At 40.9% G+C, this 18,277-nt stretch overlaps 1 protein-coding gene across 1 annotated transcript in view; it reads left to right on the top strand.

Moving 5' to 3' along the window:
- The window catches only part of LOC139612671 (furin-like protease kpc-1), a 180,786-nt gene that overhangs the window by 13,254 nt on the left and 149,255 nt on the right, over positions 1–18,277 (top strand). Inside the window, exon 3 of the mRNA XM_071468476.1 lies at positions 9,796–9,888. Within this exon, the coding sequence (XP_071324577.1) occupies positions 9,796–9,888 (93 nt within the window). The remainder of the gene's footprint in view (positions 1–9,795; positions 9,889–18,277) is intronic.

The following is an 18,277-nucleotide window of genomic DNA, read 5'->3' as shown; positions in this document are numbered from 1 at the left end:
TCTGAAAAGTGAGGTTTAATTTCATTTCTCTTTCATATTGTAAATTGAAATTCTGTCAGAAGTTCAGAAAAAATAGGAGTGTAATCAGTTTTGGTCTTGCTAACTTGTGGTGGGCATTTGTTATTAGTTTTGGTATCATATGATTAATGATGTGATACTAAATAATTAATCATTCAAAGAAGATCAATTGTGAGGCAACTTTCATGGCAGAGATGGACAGTTTCTCAGGGATCATCAAAAAGCTTCAGATCAAGTTTTAAGCTCTTTTAGCAAACAAAAAAATAACTGAACAGAAAATTAAAGAGCACAAAGACATAAAAAAAACAAAGAAAAAAAAACAAGCATTAAGGAACAAAAAGTAGAACAAGTACAATATAAAACCTGCAGCTCTTGCTGAGCTTCTGTGTTTCACAGTGTCTTAAATCAGCATTTTCTTTCAAGTGGGTTGTTTTGAATTTGGATGCATGGGCCTTTCAGTCATATGCTGTGCAGTATGATAATCAAATGCGACACTTGAAGAGGGAGCACAGGCGTTTTTTTTTATCCATGGAGTCAGAGAAAAATCAAAACAAAATACAGACATGAGGAAAATTTGTAATAACACTGTGTTCGTGTTCTAAATCTTGAGAAATCACTGATGCATTGACTGAATATAACAAAATACTGCCTTACACAGTAGTTAAGTTGAGTTCTGCTACAACAGCAGTGTTTTAGTCACCACAATGTTTATCAATGGCTCTTGTGATGAGGTTTTAAAGTTAAATGAAAATCAGCACATCAAATACAATCATTTTTCAATCCTATTCTGTGACATTTTAATCGGTCATTTTTTTCCAAATTAAATCTTATAATTATTTAAACCTATTCATTCATAAATAAAAATCAGGCAACCAAGAGTTAGATTAGAGCTTTTAGTGAGAGGAGAAGCCAGCGAGGTTGTTCTGAACCTGTAAGTGGAGAGCAGTTCAAGGCTCACTGCTTTACAGGAATATTAGGAAGGAAGTTCATTTTGCATTGTGTGTTGTCTTGATTTATAGTATTGTATCTTTTGGTGATTACTGTTTGTGTGTCTTTGTGTTTTTTTAACCTTCAGAACAGAATATACCATGCATTCAGAAAGTGTTTACATCCCTTCAGTTTTTTCACTTTTTGTCATGTTGAAGCCTTATGCTAAAATAAAAAAAATCCCACATTAATCCACACACAATATGACAAAGTGAAAACAGAATTTTAATATTATTAATTTATTGATTTAATTTAAGTTTTATTAATTTATTAAAAATGAAAAACCACATTCAAACTGAAATATCACATAGACAGATTTAGCTCAGGTGCTGCTCATTTCTCAGTCATCTTTGAGATGTTTCTACACCTTGGTTGGAGTCCACCTGTGGTAAATTCAGCTGAGAGGACGTCATTTGGAAAGACACACACCTGTCTGAGGCCTCACAGCTGACAATGACAATGCAAAAACCAAGTCATGAGGTGGGAGGAGCTGCCTGCAGAGCTCAAAGACAGGCTTGTGTTCAGGCTCAGATGGCTCCCAAGAGCACAGTGGCCTCCGTGACTCTTAAATGGAAGAAGTTTGGAACAACCAGGAACTGGTCGGCCGACTAAACTGAGCAATCACTGGAGAAGGGCCTTGGTAAGAGCGGTGACCAAGATCACAGTGGTCACTCTGACTGAGCTCCAGAGATCCTGTGTGGAGATGGAAGAAACTTCCAGAAGGTCAATAATCACTGCATCACTTCACCAGTCTGGGCTTTATGGCAGAGCAGCCAGACTGAAGCTTCTCCTCAGTGAGGATTTGCAGACATGACGATTAGAATTGCAAAAGTTTCAGTCATTCAGTTTTTGCTTGTCATTATTATTTAGTATTTAGTGCAGACTGACGAGGGGACAAATGTATTTTTTTATTTTAGCATAAAGCTGCAACTTAACAGAATGTGAAAAAAGTGAAGGGCTCTGAAGACTGTCTGAATGCACTGTGGTAAAACTAGATCTAGTATCTGCTGATGTCTCAGGCAACACAGTAGCCAGTAAAACATACAGTGTGCAATGAATGAATTTGATACTGTAGCTGTACTTGTTCCTCAGGCTCTGCATTAAGTTGATGCTAAAACAAAATAAAAAGCCACTATGGGATAATTAAAATTCAGCTTTTTTAATTGAATAATCTGTTATTCTTCTTTCTAATTGCTCTGACTTCCAACTTGCATAATTGGAAGTGATTTTTGGTTGGGGTCCAAAATGCTGAAGTCCATTTTCACTCCTTATGGGAGCTTCATTAGTTGTTCATCTCAGCAGTAGCAGGAAGGTCTGCAGCTGATCCAACAGAAAGTCACAGTTGAGGATTAAGTTTTGTTTTGTTTTTTGTTTCCCCATACAGCACATTCATTGAGACCACCTTTCAGCAGTGTTACTTCCCAGCAACAACGTCCTGTGTTTGAAAGCACCGGCTGTGTGGAATTTACATGTTCTCCCGTCTCTGTAGGTTTCCACTCGCAGTTCCGGTCTTTCCGAATCTCTTAACTGCAAATACAGTAGTAGATTATATGAATGTAATTAGTACATTTTCTGTTTGCAATATTTTTTGGATTACAAATGCAGAACACTGATTGAGGTCATTTCCACAGGTGCTGAAAATGCACACATTTTAGTGGTCAGCTGGTATTTGTGCAACCTTATAAGAAAGGACAGGAAGTGATTGATGTGAGATGAGCAGTGTTGTTTTATACATCATCTTGCATATGAACTTGAGTAAATATCAGCGATCATGCCTGATGTAGTTTTTTCTTTTTTTTTATTCTGAGGTTTTCATTCTGGGAGGTTTTCAGTAGCCTTTCCTACCTGTGACAGGGCTTTTGTTTTCCTTTGCTCCATTTATCAGAGCTCTGGTCTGTAGTTCATTGGAGAGATTCAGTTTATTTTAGCTTTGAAGAAACTGCCACTGCTTATGAGGCATTTGATTTGATGATCCAACCATTTTTATTAATATCCAAAGCTGAGCACTCATCTGTTTTCTCTATTGTATATAATTTGCTATTCTTAATATGCACAAAGTGATCAATTTCCAATAGTGTTCTTAATTAGGATCCAAGTAATACAAGAGTTAGTGCAGTTGGTAATGAGAGTTTCTTAATACTTGACTTGTTTTGGATAAATATCTGAAATTACATTTTAACATGACAGTCTTCGATAAAATGTACATTTCAGACAACATGAAATAGAAATTCTTGTATCATAAAGATGTGTTAGTTTGTCAGTACCCAGGACTTTTGATTTCTGACAGCAACAGAGTCAGATATTATCCTTTGAAGGCTTTGCAGCATTCCTCCTACAGCAGCACCACTGTCATGCTAATTTCCTCTTCATCAGTGCTTTGGACTAAGGTTTTGCCTTGGAGAGCTCAAGAGGTTTAGAAAAGCATTTTGAATAGTTCTGTCTGCCAGCTTATACCTCTGTCTGGAATCTGAAGGTCTAGTTGAATTGTGGAGTCTTCCTCAGTCCAAGAAGAGGGCGTTAGGTCAGGGTGCTTCACCTCTGTGTATGCTGTGTACTTAACCAAACCAAAAGTAAACTAGCAATTCATTGATGTTCAGTCTGAAACACTGCACCACTAAGGACATTATACTTTGTTTCAAAGTTCTGTAATAGGCCAAAAACCAAAGAAACAAACAAACAAAAAAAGATGTGTCTTATTTGATTGAAACCCCCATTATTTGTGAATGCAAGTGTAACCAAATCTAGATAAAACACAGTTTACACACATCAACTCCAAATGGTCCTACAAAATGAATACCCATTAATCTGCACTCATTAATCCATAATGAAAAAGATCAATTTTTAGAATTTTTTTGCAAATTAAAATCAAGAACTAAAACCTAATCTACAAAATATTCAGACGTTTTTCTGTGGCACTACAGATTGTGATCATCAGACTTCCTGTTTGCTTTAATTATCCTTGACATGTGTCAGATTGAATTGATTGGATGTAGTTTAGAAAGTGCATGTAAGGTTCCACAATTCACAGTGCATGTCAGGACTAAAACCAAATCATGAAGTCCAAGGAACTCTCTTTGATAAAATTGCAGTGAGACACAGATCAAGCAAAACCATTTCTAAAGCTTTGAGTGTTTAGCATGGCCAGAATGGCTTCAGTAATTGATGGGATGGAAGAGGTTTGACACCAAAAAGACTCCATGTTGAGTTTGCTGTCCAGCCAAACTGAATAACCAAGAAGGTTACATGGTCAGGGAGGTGACCAGGAACCCAACAGGGGAGACTGGTTAGAACTGAGAGAAGGATCAGTGCAGCCAAATACAGAGAGAAGCTTTGGGGCAAGTCTCCTTGTGTGGCCCAGCCAAAGCCCAGACATAAACCTCATAGATCATCAGTGGAGAGACCTGAAGGTGGCAGTTCAGACACTTCTCATCCCATCTGACAGAGGTTAAGAGGATCTGCCAGGAGGAGCAGGAAAAATGGCGCAAAATCCAAGTGTGTGTAAAACTTGTAGAGACTTACCCAAGAAGACTCAGAGCTCTAATGGTCTGAATTACTTTCTGAAGCCACTGTATAACAAATAACTGTATTTAGCTGTGGTGACGCACACGTTGTTACAGTCTGACATGGTTCTCTTGTCTAATTTGACCAGTTTGATCCTACATACTATCAAACTAATAAAGTTAAATAGAAGACTGGGCACTTGTTAAAGTGATGTTTCATAATTTCCAAGTCATGGTTGTTGAAGAAAAGTGGAACATGATAAATGTCAGGAGCAGGACAAAACCAGTGATCCACAACAGCTCTATTTATCAGCCGTGTGTTGAGCAGGCGACTTTTCCGGGGTATTTCTCTACTTTCTGATGAATGCGTGCTGGGATGGACTCGCTGTGACCCTAAACAGAAATATACATGTGGGAAATGGAAAAAAAAACATCGGACCCAAATGTCAATGTATACTTCAAACTTGACATGTGAGCTGTTAATATTAATGAGAATGTCAAATTAATAATTCATTAGAGAAGTGTGCTCTGTTTAACCTGATGCCAGGCAGCATATTGACTTTTCCCGTCTCATGGATGATTATTTGTCTTCATGTAGTCTCAGTTGTATTTATTAGGATGCAGATTCATTAGGATTTATTATTAGTGTGTGTATGTATGTATTAATTTTGTCTTTATAGTCCAACATGTGAGAAAAATGTTATGCAATATTGAGTATAAAGATCTCATAAAAATCTTGTAGCTGTGCTTTATAATGAATAATAAAGTCTGTAGAGTCCAGTATCTACTGTTTCTACTGCCTTTCTGTGTGGAATTTGCATGTTCTCCTGCCTCTAGGTTTTTACACATAGGTCAGGTCTGTCAGAGTCTCTAAACTGCAGATACAGTGGTAGATTTTGTCCATCTGTAATATTTCTGGGATTACAAATGCAGAAGACTGAGTGAGGTTATTTCCACAGGTGCTGAAAATGCACACATTTTGGTGTTCAGCTGGACTGATGTGAGCGGTGTTGTTTTACAAAGCTACTTTTACAGTTCGTCTTACACATGAACTTGCAGTCGTGCCTGATATAAATAATTTCAAAATGCAATGCCTCCCTCTGCAACTTATAGGCCACTTTGTTTTTTTCCACAAGTTAAAAAATCCCCAAATTCCAATTCCAAGGGAATGTCCTTAAATGGGTTTTATCTGACCAATAATAATAAAAAAACATATTCAGAAAAATAAAAGTTGTTGATGCTTAATTTTCTGTTGATCGACAGAATGAGATGATTATTTTCATGTGCACTGGCAAGAAGACATGCCCTAAATTTCAGGCTGCAGTTTGGGTTTCAGTCTTTTTAAGAGCTTAGTCTGTTGTCACGTTGGGTATGAATCTCATAACTGTATAAAGAAGAAGAAGAAAGTCTGTAGAGACCAGTATCTACTGTTTCTGCTGTTTATGGATCTACGTCTGACCACAGCCAGTCAGGACATCTGAACTCATGTCCAGCTCACTTAGTTCACTGTGCAATGACTCAAATGTACAGTAGCTATCTGTGTCACTGTGTGTGTGTGTGTGTGTGTGTGTATGCGTGTGTGTTTGAACACTCTCATGATTAGTGTTCTCAGCGACTGACTGGCTGATGGGGTTGATTTGTCCGACAGTGCTGTGTGTCAGGCAGCCTCAGCGTCCGCGCTGAAGAACATGAGTGAAGGAGCGGTTAATTGATAGTGACAAGGCGCTCCCAGCCTTAATTGCTGCTGGTGAATTAGATTACCTTTTCAAAGTGCCTTCATTAGCAGAGAGAGAGCCATACCAATGGTCCCCTGATTGGCCTCATATTGTTTTGCTGTGAACCTGCTCTAGCAGGGCACTAGGATGTGTGTGTATGTTTGGGATGTTTTGTGTGTTTTGTTGTGGTTGGGTTTGAAATTACTCACTAATTTTCATGTACAGCTATAGTTTGACTGTGTGTATGTTACACACACCCAGTGTCAATACTGTCAGGCTACAAAAGTGACTCATTTAGCAGCAAGTGTTTCTGTTTTTATGGGTCACTGGCTGCTCTTACAGTTTTAAAGGGTGTGTGTGTGTGTGTGTGTGTGTGTGTGTGTGTGTGTGTGTGTGTGTGTGTGTGTGTGTGTGTGTTCCCGGGGTTTTTGCTGCTACCCCTATACAGGAAATTTGCATGTAAAACATTCAACAGCAGTGTGTCTTTCCAGACATAATATCCTGGTTTCTCATTGGAACTACTGTCTACTGAGGAAGTGGTCCCTATGAAAACTGACAGTGAGGTGTGTGTGACAGAGCTGAGGAAGGCAGAAAAGAAGACTCACTTAAGGAGCTTTATTAACTTGGCAAAAACTGAATCTCAGCCAACAGGGCCATTTAACTAGAACTTGACTCTGCATGGGCCTGAACCTGAGATCTGAGGCTTAGTGTGTGCCTGACCTGACTGAACCTGAATGGTACCGCCAAATCTGAGACCAGGACCCCAACCTGCAGCGCACTGGCTGCACTCTTTCATCCCTTTCCCTCTCCTTACTGGACATATTATTTCTACTTGCAACACATGAGATGCATGGATTCGGTCAACTGGCATTGATAGAGATGAAAGGAGAAATTTCTTTATAAATCTGAAGAGAAATAAAACAAACCTGAGCCTGACCTGAGTTTGAAGCTTAATGCTACCAAAAGGCCTGCCAGGTTTGGGCCTGCTATAGAAACTAAATACTTTAACTAATACTACTAGTATAAGGCAACAGGTGAGGTCAGTGATTAGACATGGGTAAGTACTCCCAGCTGGTGACAACCTTCCCACTCGTTTGTGTGAGAGAGAGAGATCAACTGGAACAGCTCCCTATTCCCTGATAGTGACAGGATCAGCACCACGGAGAGCACCTTGATACACAGTTATATCAGTCTGCCTATCAGGAATAGCTTGGACACTGTTTCCAGAAAGAGATAATGCTGTTGAATTTTTTTAATGTTTTTTTTTTCTCACTGCTGTGGCCACCACAAATGAAATTCCATTCAGCTCCACTGTATTGATGCAACGGCAGAAATCTATATCTCACACCAGGAAAAATAACATCTAAACTTTCTGCATTGCAAGATGACAAAAAAACAAGAAGCGAAACATCATTTGGGTGAAGCAAGTCTTTAAATAAAAATGATGTATAAGTTCACCACTCATTCTGCTTATATTTTTCATCCTGTGTCTACATTCCTACCATCTCTTCTTAGTGCCTCATTATTCAGTGGATACGACTGCACTTTTTTTAGTCAATTTTATGACATTTTTGTGGCTCAGTTAGAGTATAGGCCTTAAGTCACAATGCGCTGCAGACTTATGCCAAAAGCAATCCCGGGCCTCATATTACCTTTAATATCAATGATAATAAGATCCATGCAGTAAGGTTAACAGAGTTTGAAACTGGGGAAAAAAGAGAGCACTTGTATCTGATTGGTACCCTGTATTGGCAGACAACCCGAGCTGAGGTATTGGAATTGGCACAGGTAAAAGGTGGATTAGTTCGTCCCTAGTCCCCAGCACATCCCTCTGTCCAGAGTCCTGTTTCTGTTGGCAGTTAAAAAAAACAAAACATGCTAAAAGCCATGGGAAGAGATAGAAAGGGATTTTGCAGAGAGCAAATAGTGAAAGTAAAGAACATTTATCATTCCATGCAGAAATGATGACACGAGCATCTTCTTTAAAAAAAAAAACAAAAAAAAAAACTTTCTGCCCGATTCCAAAAGTCCAAAACCTTACGCCCTCTTCATCCCCTGCAGCACCAGTTTCAGCTCCAGCCATCCTTCCTCATCCCATTTCCATATCTGTTTCCAGTCACTGCTCCATCACCAACCCACCCCCCCCAAGTAACCCCATCCCCAAAAACCCAGTGGCATCCCCATCCCTGCCTCATGCTTTATCCCTGCCCCAGCCAGCCTGCAGCTCCCTGCTGAGTTAAATGGAGTGTGCCAGTGTCAGGGGAGTCGCGTGTGCTCAGTTGAGCTCAGCTCAGCTGGGCTGCTAGCGTTATGAACTTACTGTGTGATTATTGTCGGAGCGAGACTCCTCCCCCCAGGGGGTCCGCACTGATGGGCACTATGTCACTGGGTACAGCCAGCCATGGAAGGTGAGATGAGAGAGCAAAGGAGGGATGAGCAGCAGGGATAGAAATGGGGGTGAGAAAAGAAAAGAGAGGATAGAGAAATGCTGTTGTTATTGACTGTTGGGATTGAGGGAGAAAGGAGAGAAAAAGGTAGAGGAAGGAGAACAAGCAGGAGGAGAGAGAATCATCAAAGGAAAGAAAAAGCCAAGCTGAGCAAGGAAAGCCTGATGTATACCTATCACAGCAGACAAAGACAAGGGAAGACGCACGGGGAGTGATATAAAGAGGGAGAAGCAGAGGAATAATGTGCCGGCAGAAGAAAAAGAAGCAGCAGGGAAATCAGCAGAGGAGAGAAGGAGAGGGAGAGACAGGGAGGGTGGGTAGAAAAGAAAGGCAAGGAGAGAAATTAGAGAGAGAATTTTCAAGCGAGTGATGTGTGCTGTGATTGTTTTCTCTCTCTCGCTCCCTCTCTGTCTCTCTCTCTCTGTCTCACTCTAAACGGTCGGGATGTGGCCTGTATCTGCCGGCAAGAAGGAACTCAATTTGGGACAATTTACTCGGCAGTCTCAGCCCTGATGCACCTCAGGGACAGAGAATAGAGAGAATGAAAGTGAAGGAAGATAGAATCAGCAAGCCACACACACACACACACACACACACACACACACACACACATACGCGCACACACACAACATGCGCCTTGCACACAATTGCCGCCGAGTAGATTTCACTTAGTTAGTTCTAACTCTCCCAGGCGGTCAATACGATTGAGTTTATAAGGCTTGGAAATGAAAAGCCCAGGATAAGGTTAGATAAACTGTGTGCTATTTGATTTCGGCCCACCTCTCGCAGAAAACCCACACAAGACAGATGGCTGGAGGGGATACGCTGAATTCATGTTGTGCAAAGGGTCATGTTGGTGATTAGGGTTGAATACATAATAAGTTCCACTCCCAGACTCTACCTGTATTGGTCTCTGTAATGATGAAAACACCTGCATCTTTTGCCAAATGCATCTTTTTGCATTCTTATCTCTCACTGAGTTTTTTCAAGGGACAGTATTTTCACAAATTCTTTCAAAAGGCACTTGACCCAGCAAGTCTTTCATCAGCTCTTGTGTTCTGTAACTCTGCAGCCTGGAAAGTGCAGGCTTTCATAACCTGACCTCAGATTTTGTCTGCATGCTGACAGGTTGGCAGCCTGGAGGGTGTGTACAACCTGAGGGACAGCAGGGGGCGCTCTGACAGAGCCACCTTTGAGAACAGACTTGCGACTGCAGCAGGGGTAAGTATTTTTAACAGTACCAATAAATAAACACTCTGCTGGATAAAATATCCTTCAGACAGTAGGATCTGGAGAGTGGACGAGGCGGCGTGTTCCCAAAAGAAGCAACTCTGTTTTTTGTTTTTTTTTGTTGTTGTTTTTTTTTTTGGCCTGACTCGCACTGTCTGTGTAACACAGCGGGAAATGGATTTGTAGCTACAGCAAATCAGAGTGTTCAGCTACTTAGACGTGAGTGTTTGATACATTTAACACGGCCACGTCAAGGTGAATTCACACTCTGGCATTGGTTCTGATTTTACACAGCATGTATATGCAAATAGAAGTTCATTTGGCTGGTGTTGCTGTTTTAATCAGGGACTAGTGTTGATTAGTGAGAAGGGGGAAAAAAAGAAACAAAGCCATGTGGTGAGTAATGGCTGGAAGTTGTTTACCTTGCTTGGGTAGCTCATGAGCCTGTTCCACCCAATATCACTTTGTGCCCCCCTCCCTCGCCACCTACAGCAAGCCTTTCTGCATCACCCTCGGAGCGCACAATGCAGCCTCCTCACCGGGCCTCCGTTGCCAGGGAAACCGTCACCCGCGGAGACATCCCATGACAGCGCAGGGTGAGGGAGGAGGGATGGGAGGAAGGGTCGGAAATGCGGCTTTGGCCCTGTCCTGTCTCCAGAGTGCCACAGACCTCTGGCCCTTCCTCCCCCAACACATTGCCCCTACAATGACACACAAACAAAACACACAAAACAACCGTGTATTCATGCACACAGGCCACATATGCACAAATCAAAACACACAAGCAAGGGAAAGAGACAGAAATGGACAGAAAGTAAAAGAGCGAGACGATTCCAAACTTTCTGATTCATCTGAACCAGTGTGCGTGTGATTAATTGAAGTAATTTATGCACAATCTCCAGTGACTCCATGTATGGTTCATGATTTCATTAAACTGTAACTTTAATTACTTTCTACCATGGTAACTTTAGGTGAAAATGAATTTGCACCCCCAAAATGTCCCACATTTCATAATGAGTCTTAAATTTAATGGATTGCACAAATAATGTTTTGCGATAATGAACAATTGCACACTCAGACATTGCATCTCCTTGCAAGACACTGTTGCATTCTTAAACACCTTTCCACTGAGCTCTGTTTGCTGGTTGTTTTGTTTTATGTGAAGTAATCTTTTTTTTTCAGCATTGAGAAAATAGAAAATCCTCTTTAATTAGATGATTATTTCCTTGTCCTTAAACCAACAAGACTAATATAATCCACTTTAATTGCATTTTTAGCCTGAAAAAGTCAATGTTGTAATAGTTTTATGGAATAAATATTTATTGCGGGTTATGTGTTGCCAAACACAATTACAGTGTGTTAGCTACAGTACCTGGCCAGCTGCCAAAGCCTGAGCTGCGCTCCTTCCACCCACCTCTGACCAGACCTCTGTATATACAAACCTGAGTGCTGCTTCTCACTCTGCATCACACTCTGTACTTTGCATTGCATGGCAGGTGGGTTACATTATGCCGCTCAGTAATTGCTGCACTGTGCAAAGTTAAGTAGATTGCAAGGTTGAGACATTTAGTTTAAAGGACTAGTGTGTAGGATTTAGGGGGCTCTATTGGCAGAAATAAATATAATATTCATAACTGTGTTTTGACTTGTGTAAAATCAGCTGAAACTATGAATCGTTGTGGTTTCATCAGCTTCCACGGAGAGCTCCATGTTGCATCACCACGTTTCTGCAGTATCCCAGAACTGACAAAACAAACAGTCTCTAGAGAGGGCCTTTCACGTTGTCACGATGCCTGAAAACCTATGTAGGTTTTCCTACACACTTGGAAAGGGAGGGGTGAGGGGAGGGGAGGGTTGTTCAGTCGGTTGAGATCTCCATCCTCACTGCTAGATGCCATGGTATCCTACACACTGGACCTTTAATGTTTCTTCGACTGTCTTTTGAGGTAAAAGCAGTATCACAACAGTTACATGGTGAAACAAATAACATGGTGGAATACCAATCCTGTGATCACACATACAGGTTTTAGTGTGCTAATCTGTAAAGACGCTTCATTTGTTCAAATTGAAAGACTTAGTTACTGGTGCATCTTTTTGTAGATAAAGCACACTGTTTTCATGAATTAGATCTAGTGGAGCGAAATTGAGTGTTTGCTGCTCTAATTCTCTGAATTTTGTATTAAATGTTTGTATAAAAGGTTTGTATAAAACAAAACTGCTGGCAAAATCATGTTGAAGTTATGCCTTTAGAACGTCAGGGGAGATGTCCAGACTGGATCATCTGAAACCAGAATGAAAGCTCACAGTTGAAATGGCTTCTTAAATATACACACAAGAGGAGAGACGTCAACCTAACATGCTCTGAAGAGGAAGTCTCATGACCTTGTCTTGCCTGGTGCTCACCTGCTGCTGAGGCCCTCTTCAGTTAGCTTTTGTTGTTATGCTAATGGAAAGTGTGAAAATAGACTACGCTTTTCTTTTTAACCTATCACAGTGTGATGGTCATAGAATAATGCCACCATCAGTGTTAAGATTGGTTCCCTATAAGCTTTGCCTTCACCTTGCAAGTAGCTTACAGAGCAGAAGTGCTGCTGTCCAAACTGACATATACTGTGCACGATGACATCTCCTCAGGCCAACCAGCAGGATTTTTTTTTTCCAAAGTGGGGCTGGGAGGTTATTTGGGCAGGGTATCAGAAGTGTCAACCTTTGGTACATTATGGACTGACTGAATTAATTTGATACTATGAAGCATAGAAAAAGGCCTCATCATTTGATACCAAATTTCAATGCAAGGAGTAAATGAGTAAATTTCATCAGCATCAGTGAACAGATAAGCATGCAGCATGCTTACACCAAGATCTAATAGTGCTGGTGATTGGCTGAGACTGAGGTTAAAAATAAAACCTAAGTAATTAGAGCTAAAATTTGTACCATAATGTGTATTAATTGAATTGAAAACAAATTGAACTGAAATGTATTGAAAAAAGTATCATTAAGAATCTCTATTGAAGTCAAGGTATCAGTATCAGTACTGATATTGAACATTTCTGAATGATACTCAGCCCAATACACAGCTCAATCTTGTTGCTTTTTGCTGTCAATCTCACCGTTTGCTTCAGCCCGAGCTGGTTCTCCCACACCCACAGCAGCATGTTGGCTGCTGTCCTCCTCCTCCTCCTCCTCCTCTCCTGCATCTCTCTTCATTAGCTACAGCTATCCCTTCCTGACCCTCTCTTGCTGCTTCAGTTGCCACAGCAGCTCTGGCTGTATCCTGGAAATATAGGGAACAAATTACTTGGATAACTAATCACACTGGTTGGGCTGTTCAGCTTTCCCATGTGTATTTTTGTAAGTTTCTATTCTCTCTGTTTCGCTAATACCTCTGGTCCAGACTGGCTTCGTGCCTCCTCAGGATGAGCCCTTTTGAGTCTGAAAATGTTTTTCAATATTCATGTGGTTTGAAGGGGCAAACATTCAGTGTCAGAGTTAAAGGTTTAACATTAATGTCATTCACTTGCACAAGCAGCAGATATTGACTAGCAGCCACGTACAGCCGTCTTCTCTGAGGGGGGAAAGCCGACAACAATCCTTCCTCCCACACATGATCATGTTTTCATTCAGTGTGTGCGCGGAGAGGGGGGGCGTTCACAGACGGCCCCATCAGTGTGGCAGAGAGAGAGAAAGGGGGAGAGAGTGACATCTGACTGGCCAAGTTTTTTGACCGCACCATTTTCACAATAACAGTTGGGGGGGTGGAGTTTCAGATAACCCTTTGAAATGTGTTTTCAGCACATATTTATATATTATTATTTACATATACATATTTAAATACATATAAATGGTATAATCAGGGATTTAAGCCAGTAAGTAAATTGTCGCACATGATCCCATTTAAGGGTCAACAGTTGACCATTTCATGACCTTTCCTTGGGCCCCCCCCCCCCCCCCCCCTTGTTCTCGAGCTTTTGGCTGCATCACACAGTCATCATCAGCAGTTTTAAATTTTTAGTTTTAAAATTAAAATTTTTCATCCATCATGGAAAAAAAGCACTAAAAAAGTTTCACCATCTATAGTTCAATGCCAACTAAGCAAACTTGATCTGCTGATGAAGACTGTGTGATATAGTTGACTGCAGATCGTTTTGTGTACTGCTGTTTCCAAAGTCAAAAATAAACTGTCGAGCTGATTTCCCGTATTGTATGTGGCTCTGTCCGTCTGACGTGATCTCAGTGGAATCAGGCCGTTTAAGCGACATGACACGCCTGCTGGATCATGTTAATGCAACAACCGGTCGCCACGTGTGACTATATTCTTCTTAATATGTGAGAGCTATGAAAGTCTGCCACTCATAAAATATACACACTCAATTGATTGACCTAATAATATAATATATAATAGGCCTATCATATTATGTAATATAGCTGTAACTACACTTAATACTAACACTCAATAATCTGATCTATATTACAGGTTACAAGTAACTCCACCTTGTGTCAAACAAGTGTAGATAATCATGAGGAACCAATATATACCAATAATATATAACCAATAAATATGATCTTGTTTATATAACAGAGGAAAAATGAACACCCACCATAAAACACTGGAATGTGTAGCAGCTACTGTGGCTCATATCAAACACACACAGATGCCATAGTTGTACTTATTTCTTTGGACTTTAAAAATGTAATCATTTATCTATATCCTTTTCCCCATACCAGCAGTACCACACTTCACCAAATTTCCAATTTTCTTATGAAAATTATACAGCCTACTGTGTACTGCATACTGTTGTAGCATGACTCCTCAACAGTAGCTACACACCAAGCTAAGCAATGTCACTTAGAACTAATTTAGATTATTTGACATGAGAAATATTGGATATGAGAAAGGTGGCATTAAATCACACATAAACACAAAAACCTTACAAACATCCACAGACTAGTTTAGACTAGTCTAAAACTTACTGTATTTCCATTGTGGACACAAGACAAGCACTTTAAAATGAAGATGATGTTATGAAAATAGCATGGCCTTGTAATGAGCAAATGATTTTTAATAATAATTAGCTAATGTCGAAAATGCTGCAGACAAAAATGCTTTAGCCAACTGTGAGTTCATACAGAGATGCCACAGCAGTATGCAGCGCAGTATATGGTATATGGGGCGTGATTATTATTATATGCACTGGCTGGTGTAGGCTACTTTCATGAAGGGAGTTAGCCTCAGCTAGATAGCTAGATGCGCACACTTACACACACAAACACACACACAAACACACACACAGAATGGAGGTCTGTGGTGGTTTCTTAGGAGGCGGACGGGGCTTTGCCACCATGTGGTTGCGGCCGATGCGGCCTTCTGTCAGCAACGCAACAATTACTGCTAATGACATAATTAACAAGCCTGTGGGAAAATAGCTCAACATAAACGTGTGAAGGGTCAGAGATAACATACAGATAAAGACATGACACACACAGCTTTCACACAGCTAACACACATACACACATTAACATTGGACATAGACGTGGGAGCATAGACACACAGGCTGAGTTACCACAAACAACCACAGGGCTGTGTGTGACAGGACAATAGAATCATCTCGGTGTTTGCTCTTGTCTCTGCACCTTGTTCATGTCAGACCCCACCTCCCCTCACTGACCCTCTCCCCAACTCTCCTAACTATCTTAGCTCTTGAAGTTTCACTCTCAAACACACACTTGTGTCTCTGACTCAACTCTCCACTGACCTTTTACAAAATGTCTCACATACTAAACCCCTGGCAGCTTCTGACACAAACACACTGGTCCCAACTGGTGCACTACACGCCTAATGCACATGCTCAGGAAACTGCTGTCCACGGCGTGACACGGTCTTCTGACGTGCCTGTTTCAAGACTGTTTATTTCCTTGTCTTAAAAATACGTCTGCAGTTAATACAGACTGCAGCTGTTTGGAGGCCATGTCTAATTGTTGCAGGTTTAACCTGCAACAGCAAGGCTCTGAGAGAAGTCAAAGTCACACATTGCAGAACTGCTGTTAGTCTGCCTTAAACTGAGAAACTTAGTTAGAACTTAGAAGTGACCGGTTTCTCCCAGTAGAAGATGTAACCATTTAAACATGGCCCCACCTTCTTTTGACTAACTAATGTAAAGCTGTTTTATCATTAGTTATCGTTACAAACTGTCCACAAAATATATAGTTAAAGCTAAATTGATCCAGGTAAATATATTTTGAAATTATGAGCACTGGACAAACAAGAATGATTGTTTGCCACATGCAGTGTGACATCACTGCTGCTTGTATTTTTAACTGTTTTTGGCTGATATATTTTGTAATTGATGAAATCTACTCAATCCCAAAAATAACTGTCTGAAAATGCTGTGTCAATACACAGTATTAACCTTCACTGTGAGAGTGAGATCACTACACAGTGTCCAATACGGTAACACTAGAAAGTAGTGTTAATGTCATATTCACTGTTTTTTGCTAACAATCCTGCAATGCATTATACTGTATATTATCGATTGGAAAATTACACAGTGCAACACCTGTTATTGAGGTTGCAAAGATGATTCTGAAGTATCCAAAGCCCCATGTTACTCCTCACTACAGAGTAAGATTTGAATGTCTATTACATAGGAGATAGTGGATAGATAAACTGTGCAGTGACTTTGGTTATTCACCTTTTCATGTGTGTAGTGAAAACATGGATGATACGAACATTCAGCTCTTACAAAAGGCAGAGTCTCTCACCTGCAATATGTTGTGGGTCATTGTATCATGAGCAGTTGTATGTTATTTTACTGATAGACACAAGATTAGATTTGTTATGTAGCAGAAAATGTGGGCAACTGTGGGACATTTGGAAAATGGCCAACCGTTCTTGTGGTCTGAGAGCCAGACCGTGCGTGTTGCATGTTTTTCGTGGGTGTGTTTCTATTTCCATCTGAGGAGGTTTGACTTATATGGAGTTGCAAGACTGTATCATCCACACTAGATACACCTGTAAGGATAATGGCGATAGCAGCCATTATGGATCTTGATGGTCAGAGTTTGTTTTTATGGGTAAATGGATGGACAGCAAAGTTCAAACAAATCTAACAAGGTCTTTTTCAAAAGATATTTTGAGCCAGCCCGCACAGCATCAGGACCCTGAAGCTGAAGCTGAAGCTGCTAAATGGAATTTCATCAACCAACCCAGTTTCTACCTCCACATGTCCGAATCTACCAAACTAAAATATAAATTATAATACTTTGTTTACTATAGGAACAAATCTTTGTTTATGATCTAATGCAGAGTTAGCTAGGTAGAGTGTTATTTAGCAAGCACACGACCAGTGGTAGTGGTTTGAATCTAAACCTTCACACTCTTATTAATGTCAGTGTTTGGACTACACTGTCTTAAATTAAATTAGCCTATATGTTGGCAGTGCTGGAGTATTTTGAATTCATCAGCATCATGAACAAAACAGGTGGCAAACTGTGAAGCATTATTAAGCTAGTTTTCACTTACTTAGTTCCATCTTGATGCTACAGATGTCTCTCTCTCTCTCTCTCTCTCTCTCTCTCTCTCTCTCTCTCTCCACACAGGACAGAAAAAACATTTGAATTTCCCCTCAGTGCTTCCTCTCTGCTGAAGCGTTTGTGTGCTTTTTTTCCTCCCCGTATTTTTCTTCTTTTTTTGGCTTTTTTTTTTTTTTTTTTTAAGACTCCAGTCACATCTGCAATCCCGCGGCCCTATAAGGAGCTTTCACGCTTTTTGGTTTGCTTTAGATGTTTAATACCCCCTCTCTTTTGTGTCAGGGAGCCGGAGAGGCGTTAAGAAGCGCTGATAAACCCCACTTAGATCCCTTCCTGGCCCGTCACCCCGGCCTGCCGGGCCGCTTTAGCAGGGAACTGATCTGTGACGGCCTGCCACTCAAACTGAGCACTTCTGAAGGCTGACACAATGGAGTGAGCAGCACACCAGAGGGCCCAGGGGTGGGTGGGGAGGCGGGTGGGGGAGGCAAAGGAGAGAGAGGAGGCCAAGAGGTGCCCTAGAAGAAGACTAGAGGAGGGGCCAGAGTGTATCTCCCCGTTATCTTTCTTCTCTCCTCGCTTTCAGTTTATGCAGTTTTCCCCCTCCCTCCCATCACTGCTCGCCACTGTAGATCTCACACTTTTTTTTAAAAATGTGTCTGTGCTGGTTTCACTGTTAATCTTCTGATTGGTGGTAACACACACACACGATCCCTCTCTCCTGTCTTTTTTCTTTTTGTGGTGAGGGCCGTCAGTCTGGCAGGTAGAGATGGGAGATTGAATGAAGAGGCAGGGAGTTCGGTGGGTGGGGTTGGCTGGTCGAGGACCAGATAGGGATCAGTGGTGCATCAGGGTC

This window comes from Trachinotus anak, unplaced genomic scaffold (genome assembly GCF_046630095.1).
Source record: "Trachinotus anak isolate AG129_WGS33_773 ecotype Australia unplaced genomic scaffold, CSIRO_AGI_Tana_v1 ptg000032l, whole genome shotgun sequence".
Lineage (NCBI taxonomy): Eukaryota > Metazoa > Chordata > Actinopteri > Carangiformes > Carangidae > Trachinotus > Trachinotus anak.
This window is presented reverse-complemented; position numbering and strand designations above follow the sequence as displayed.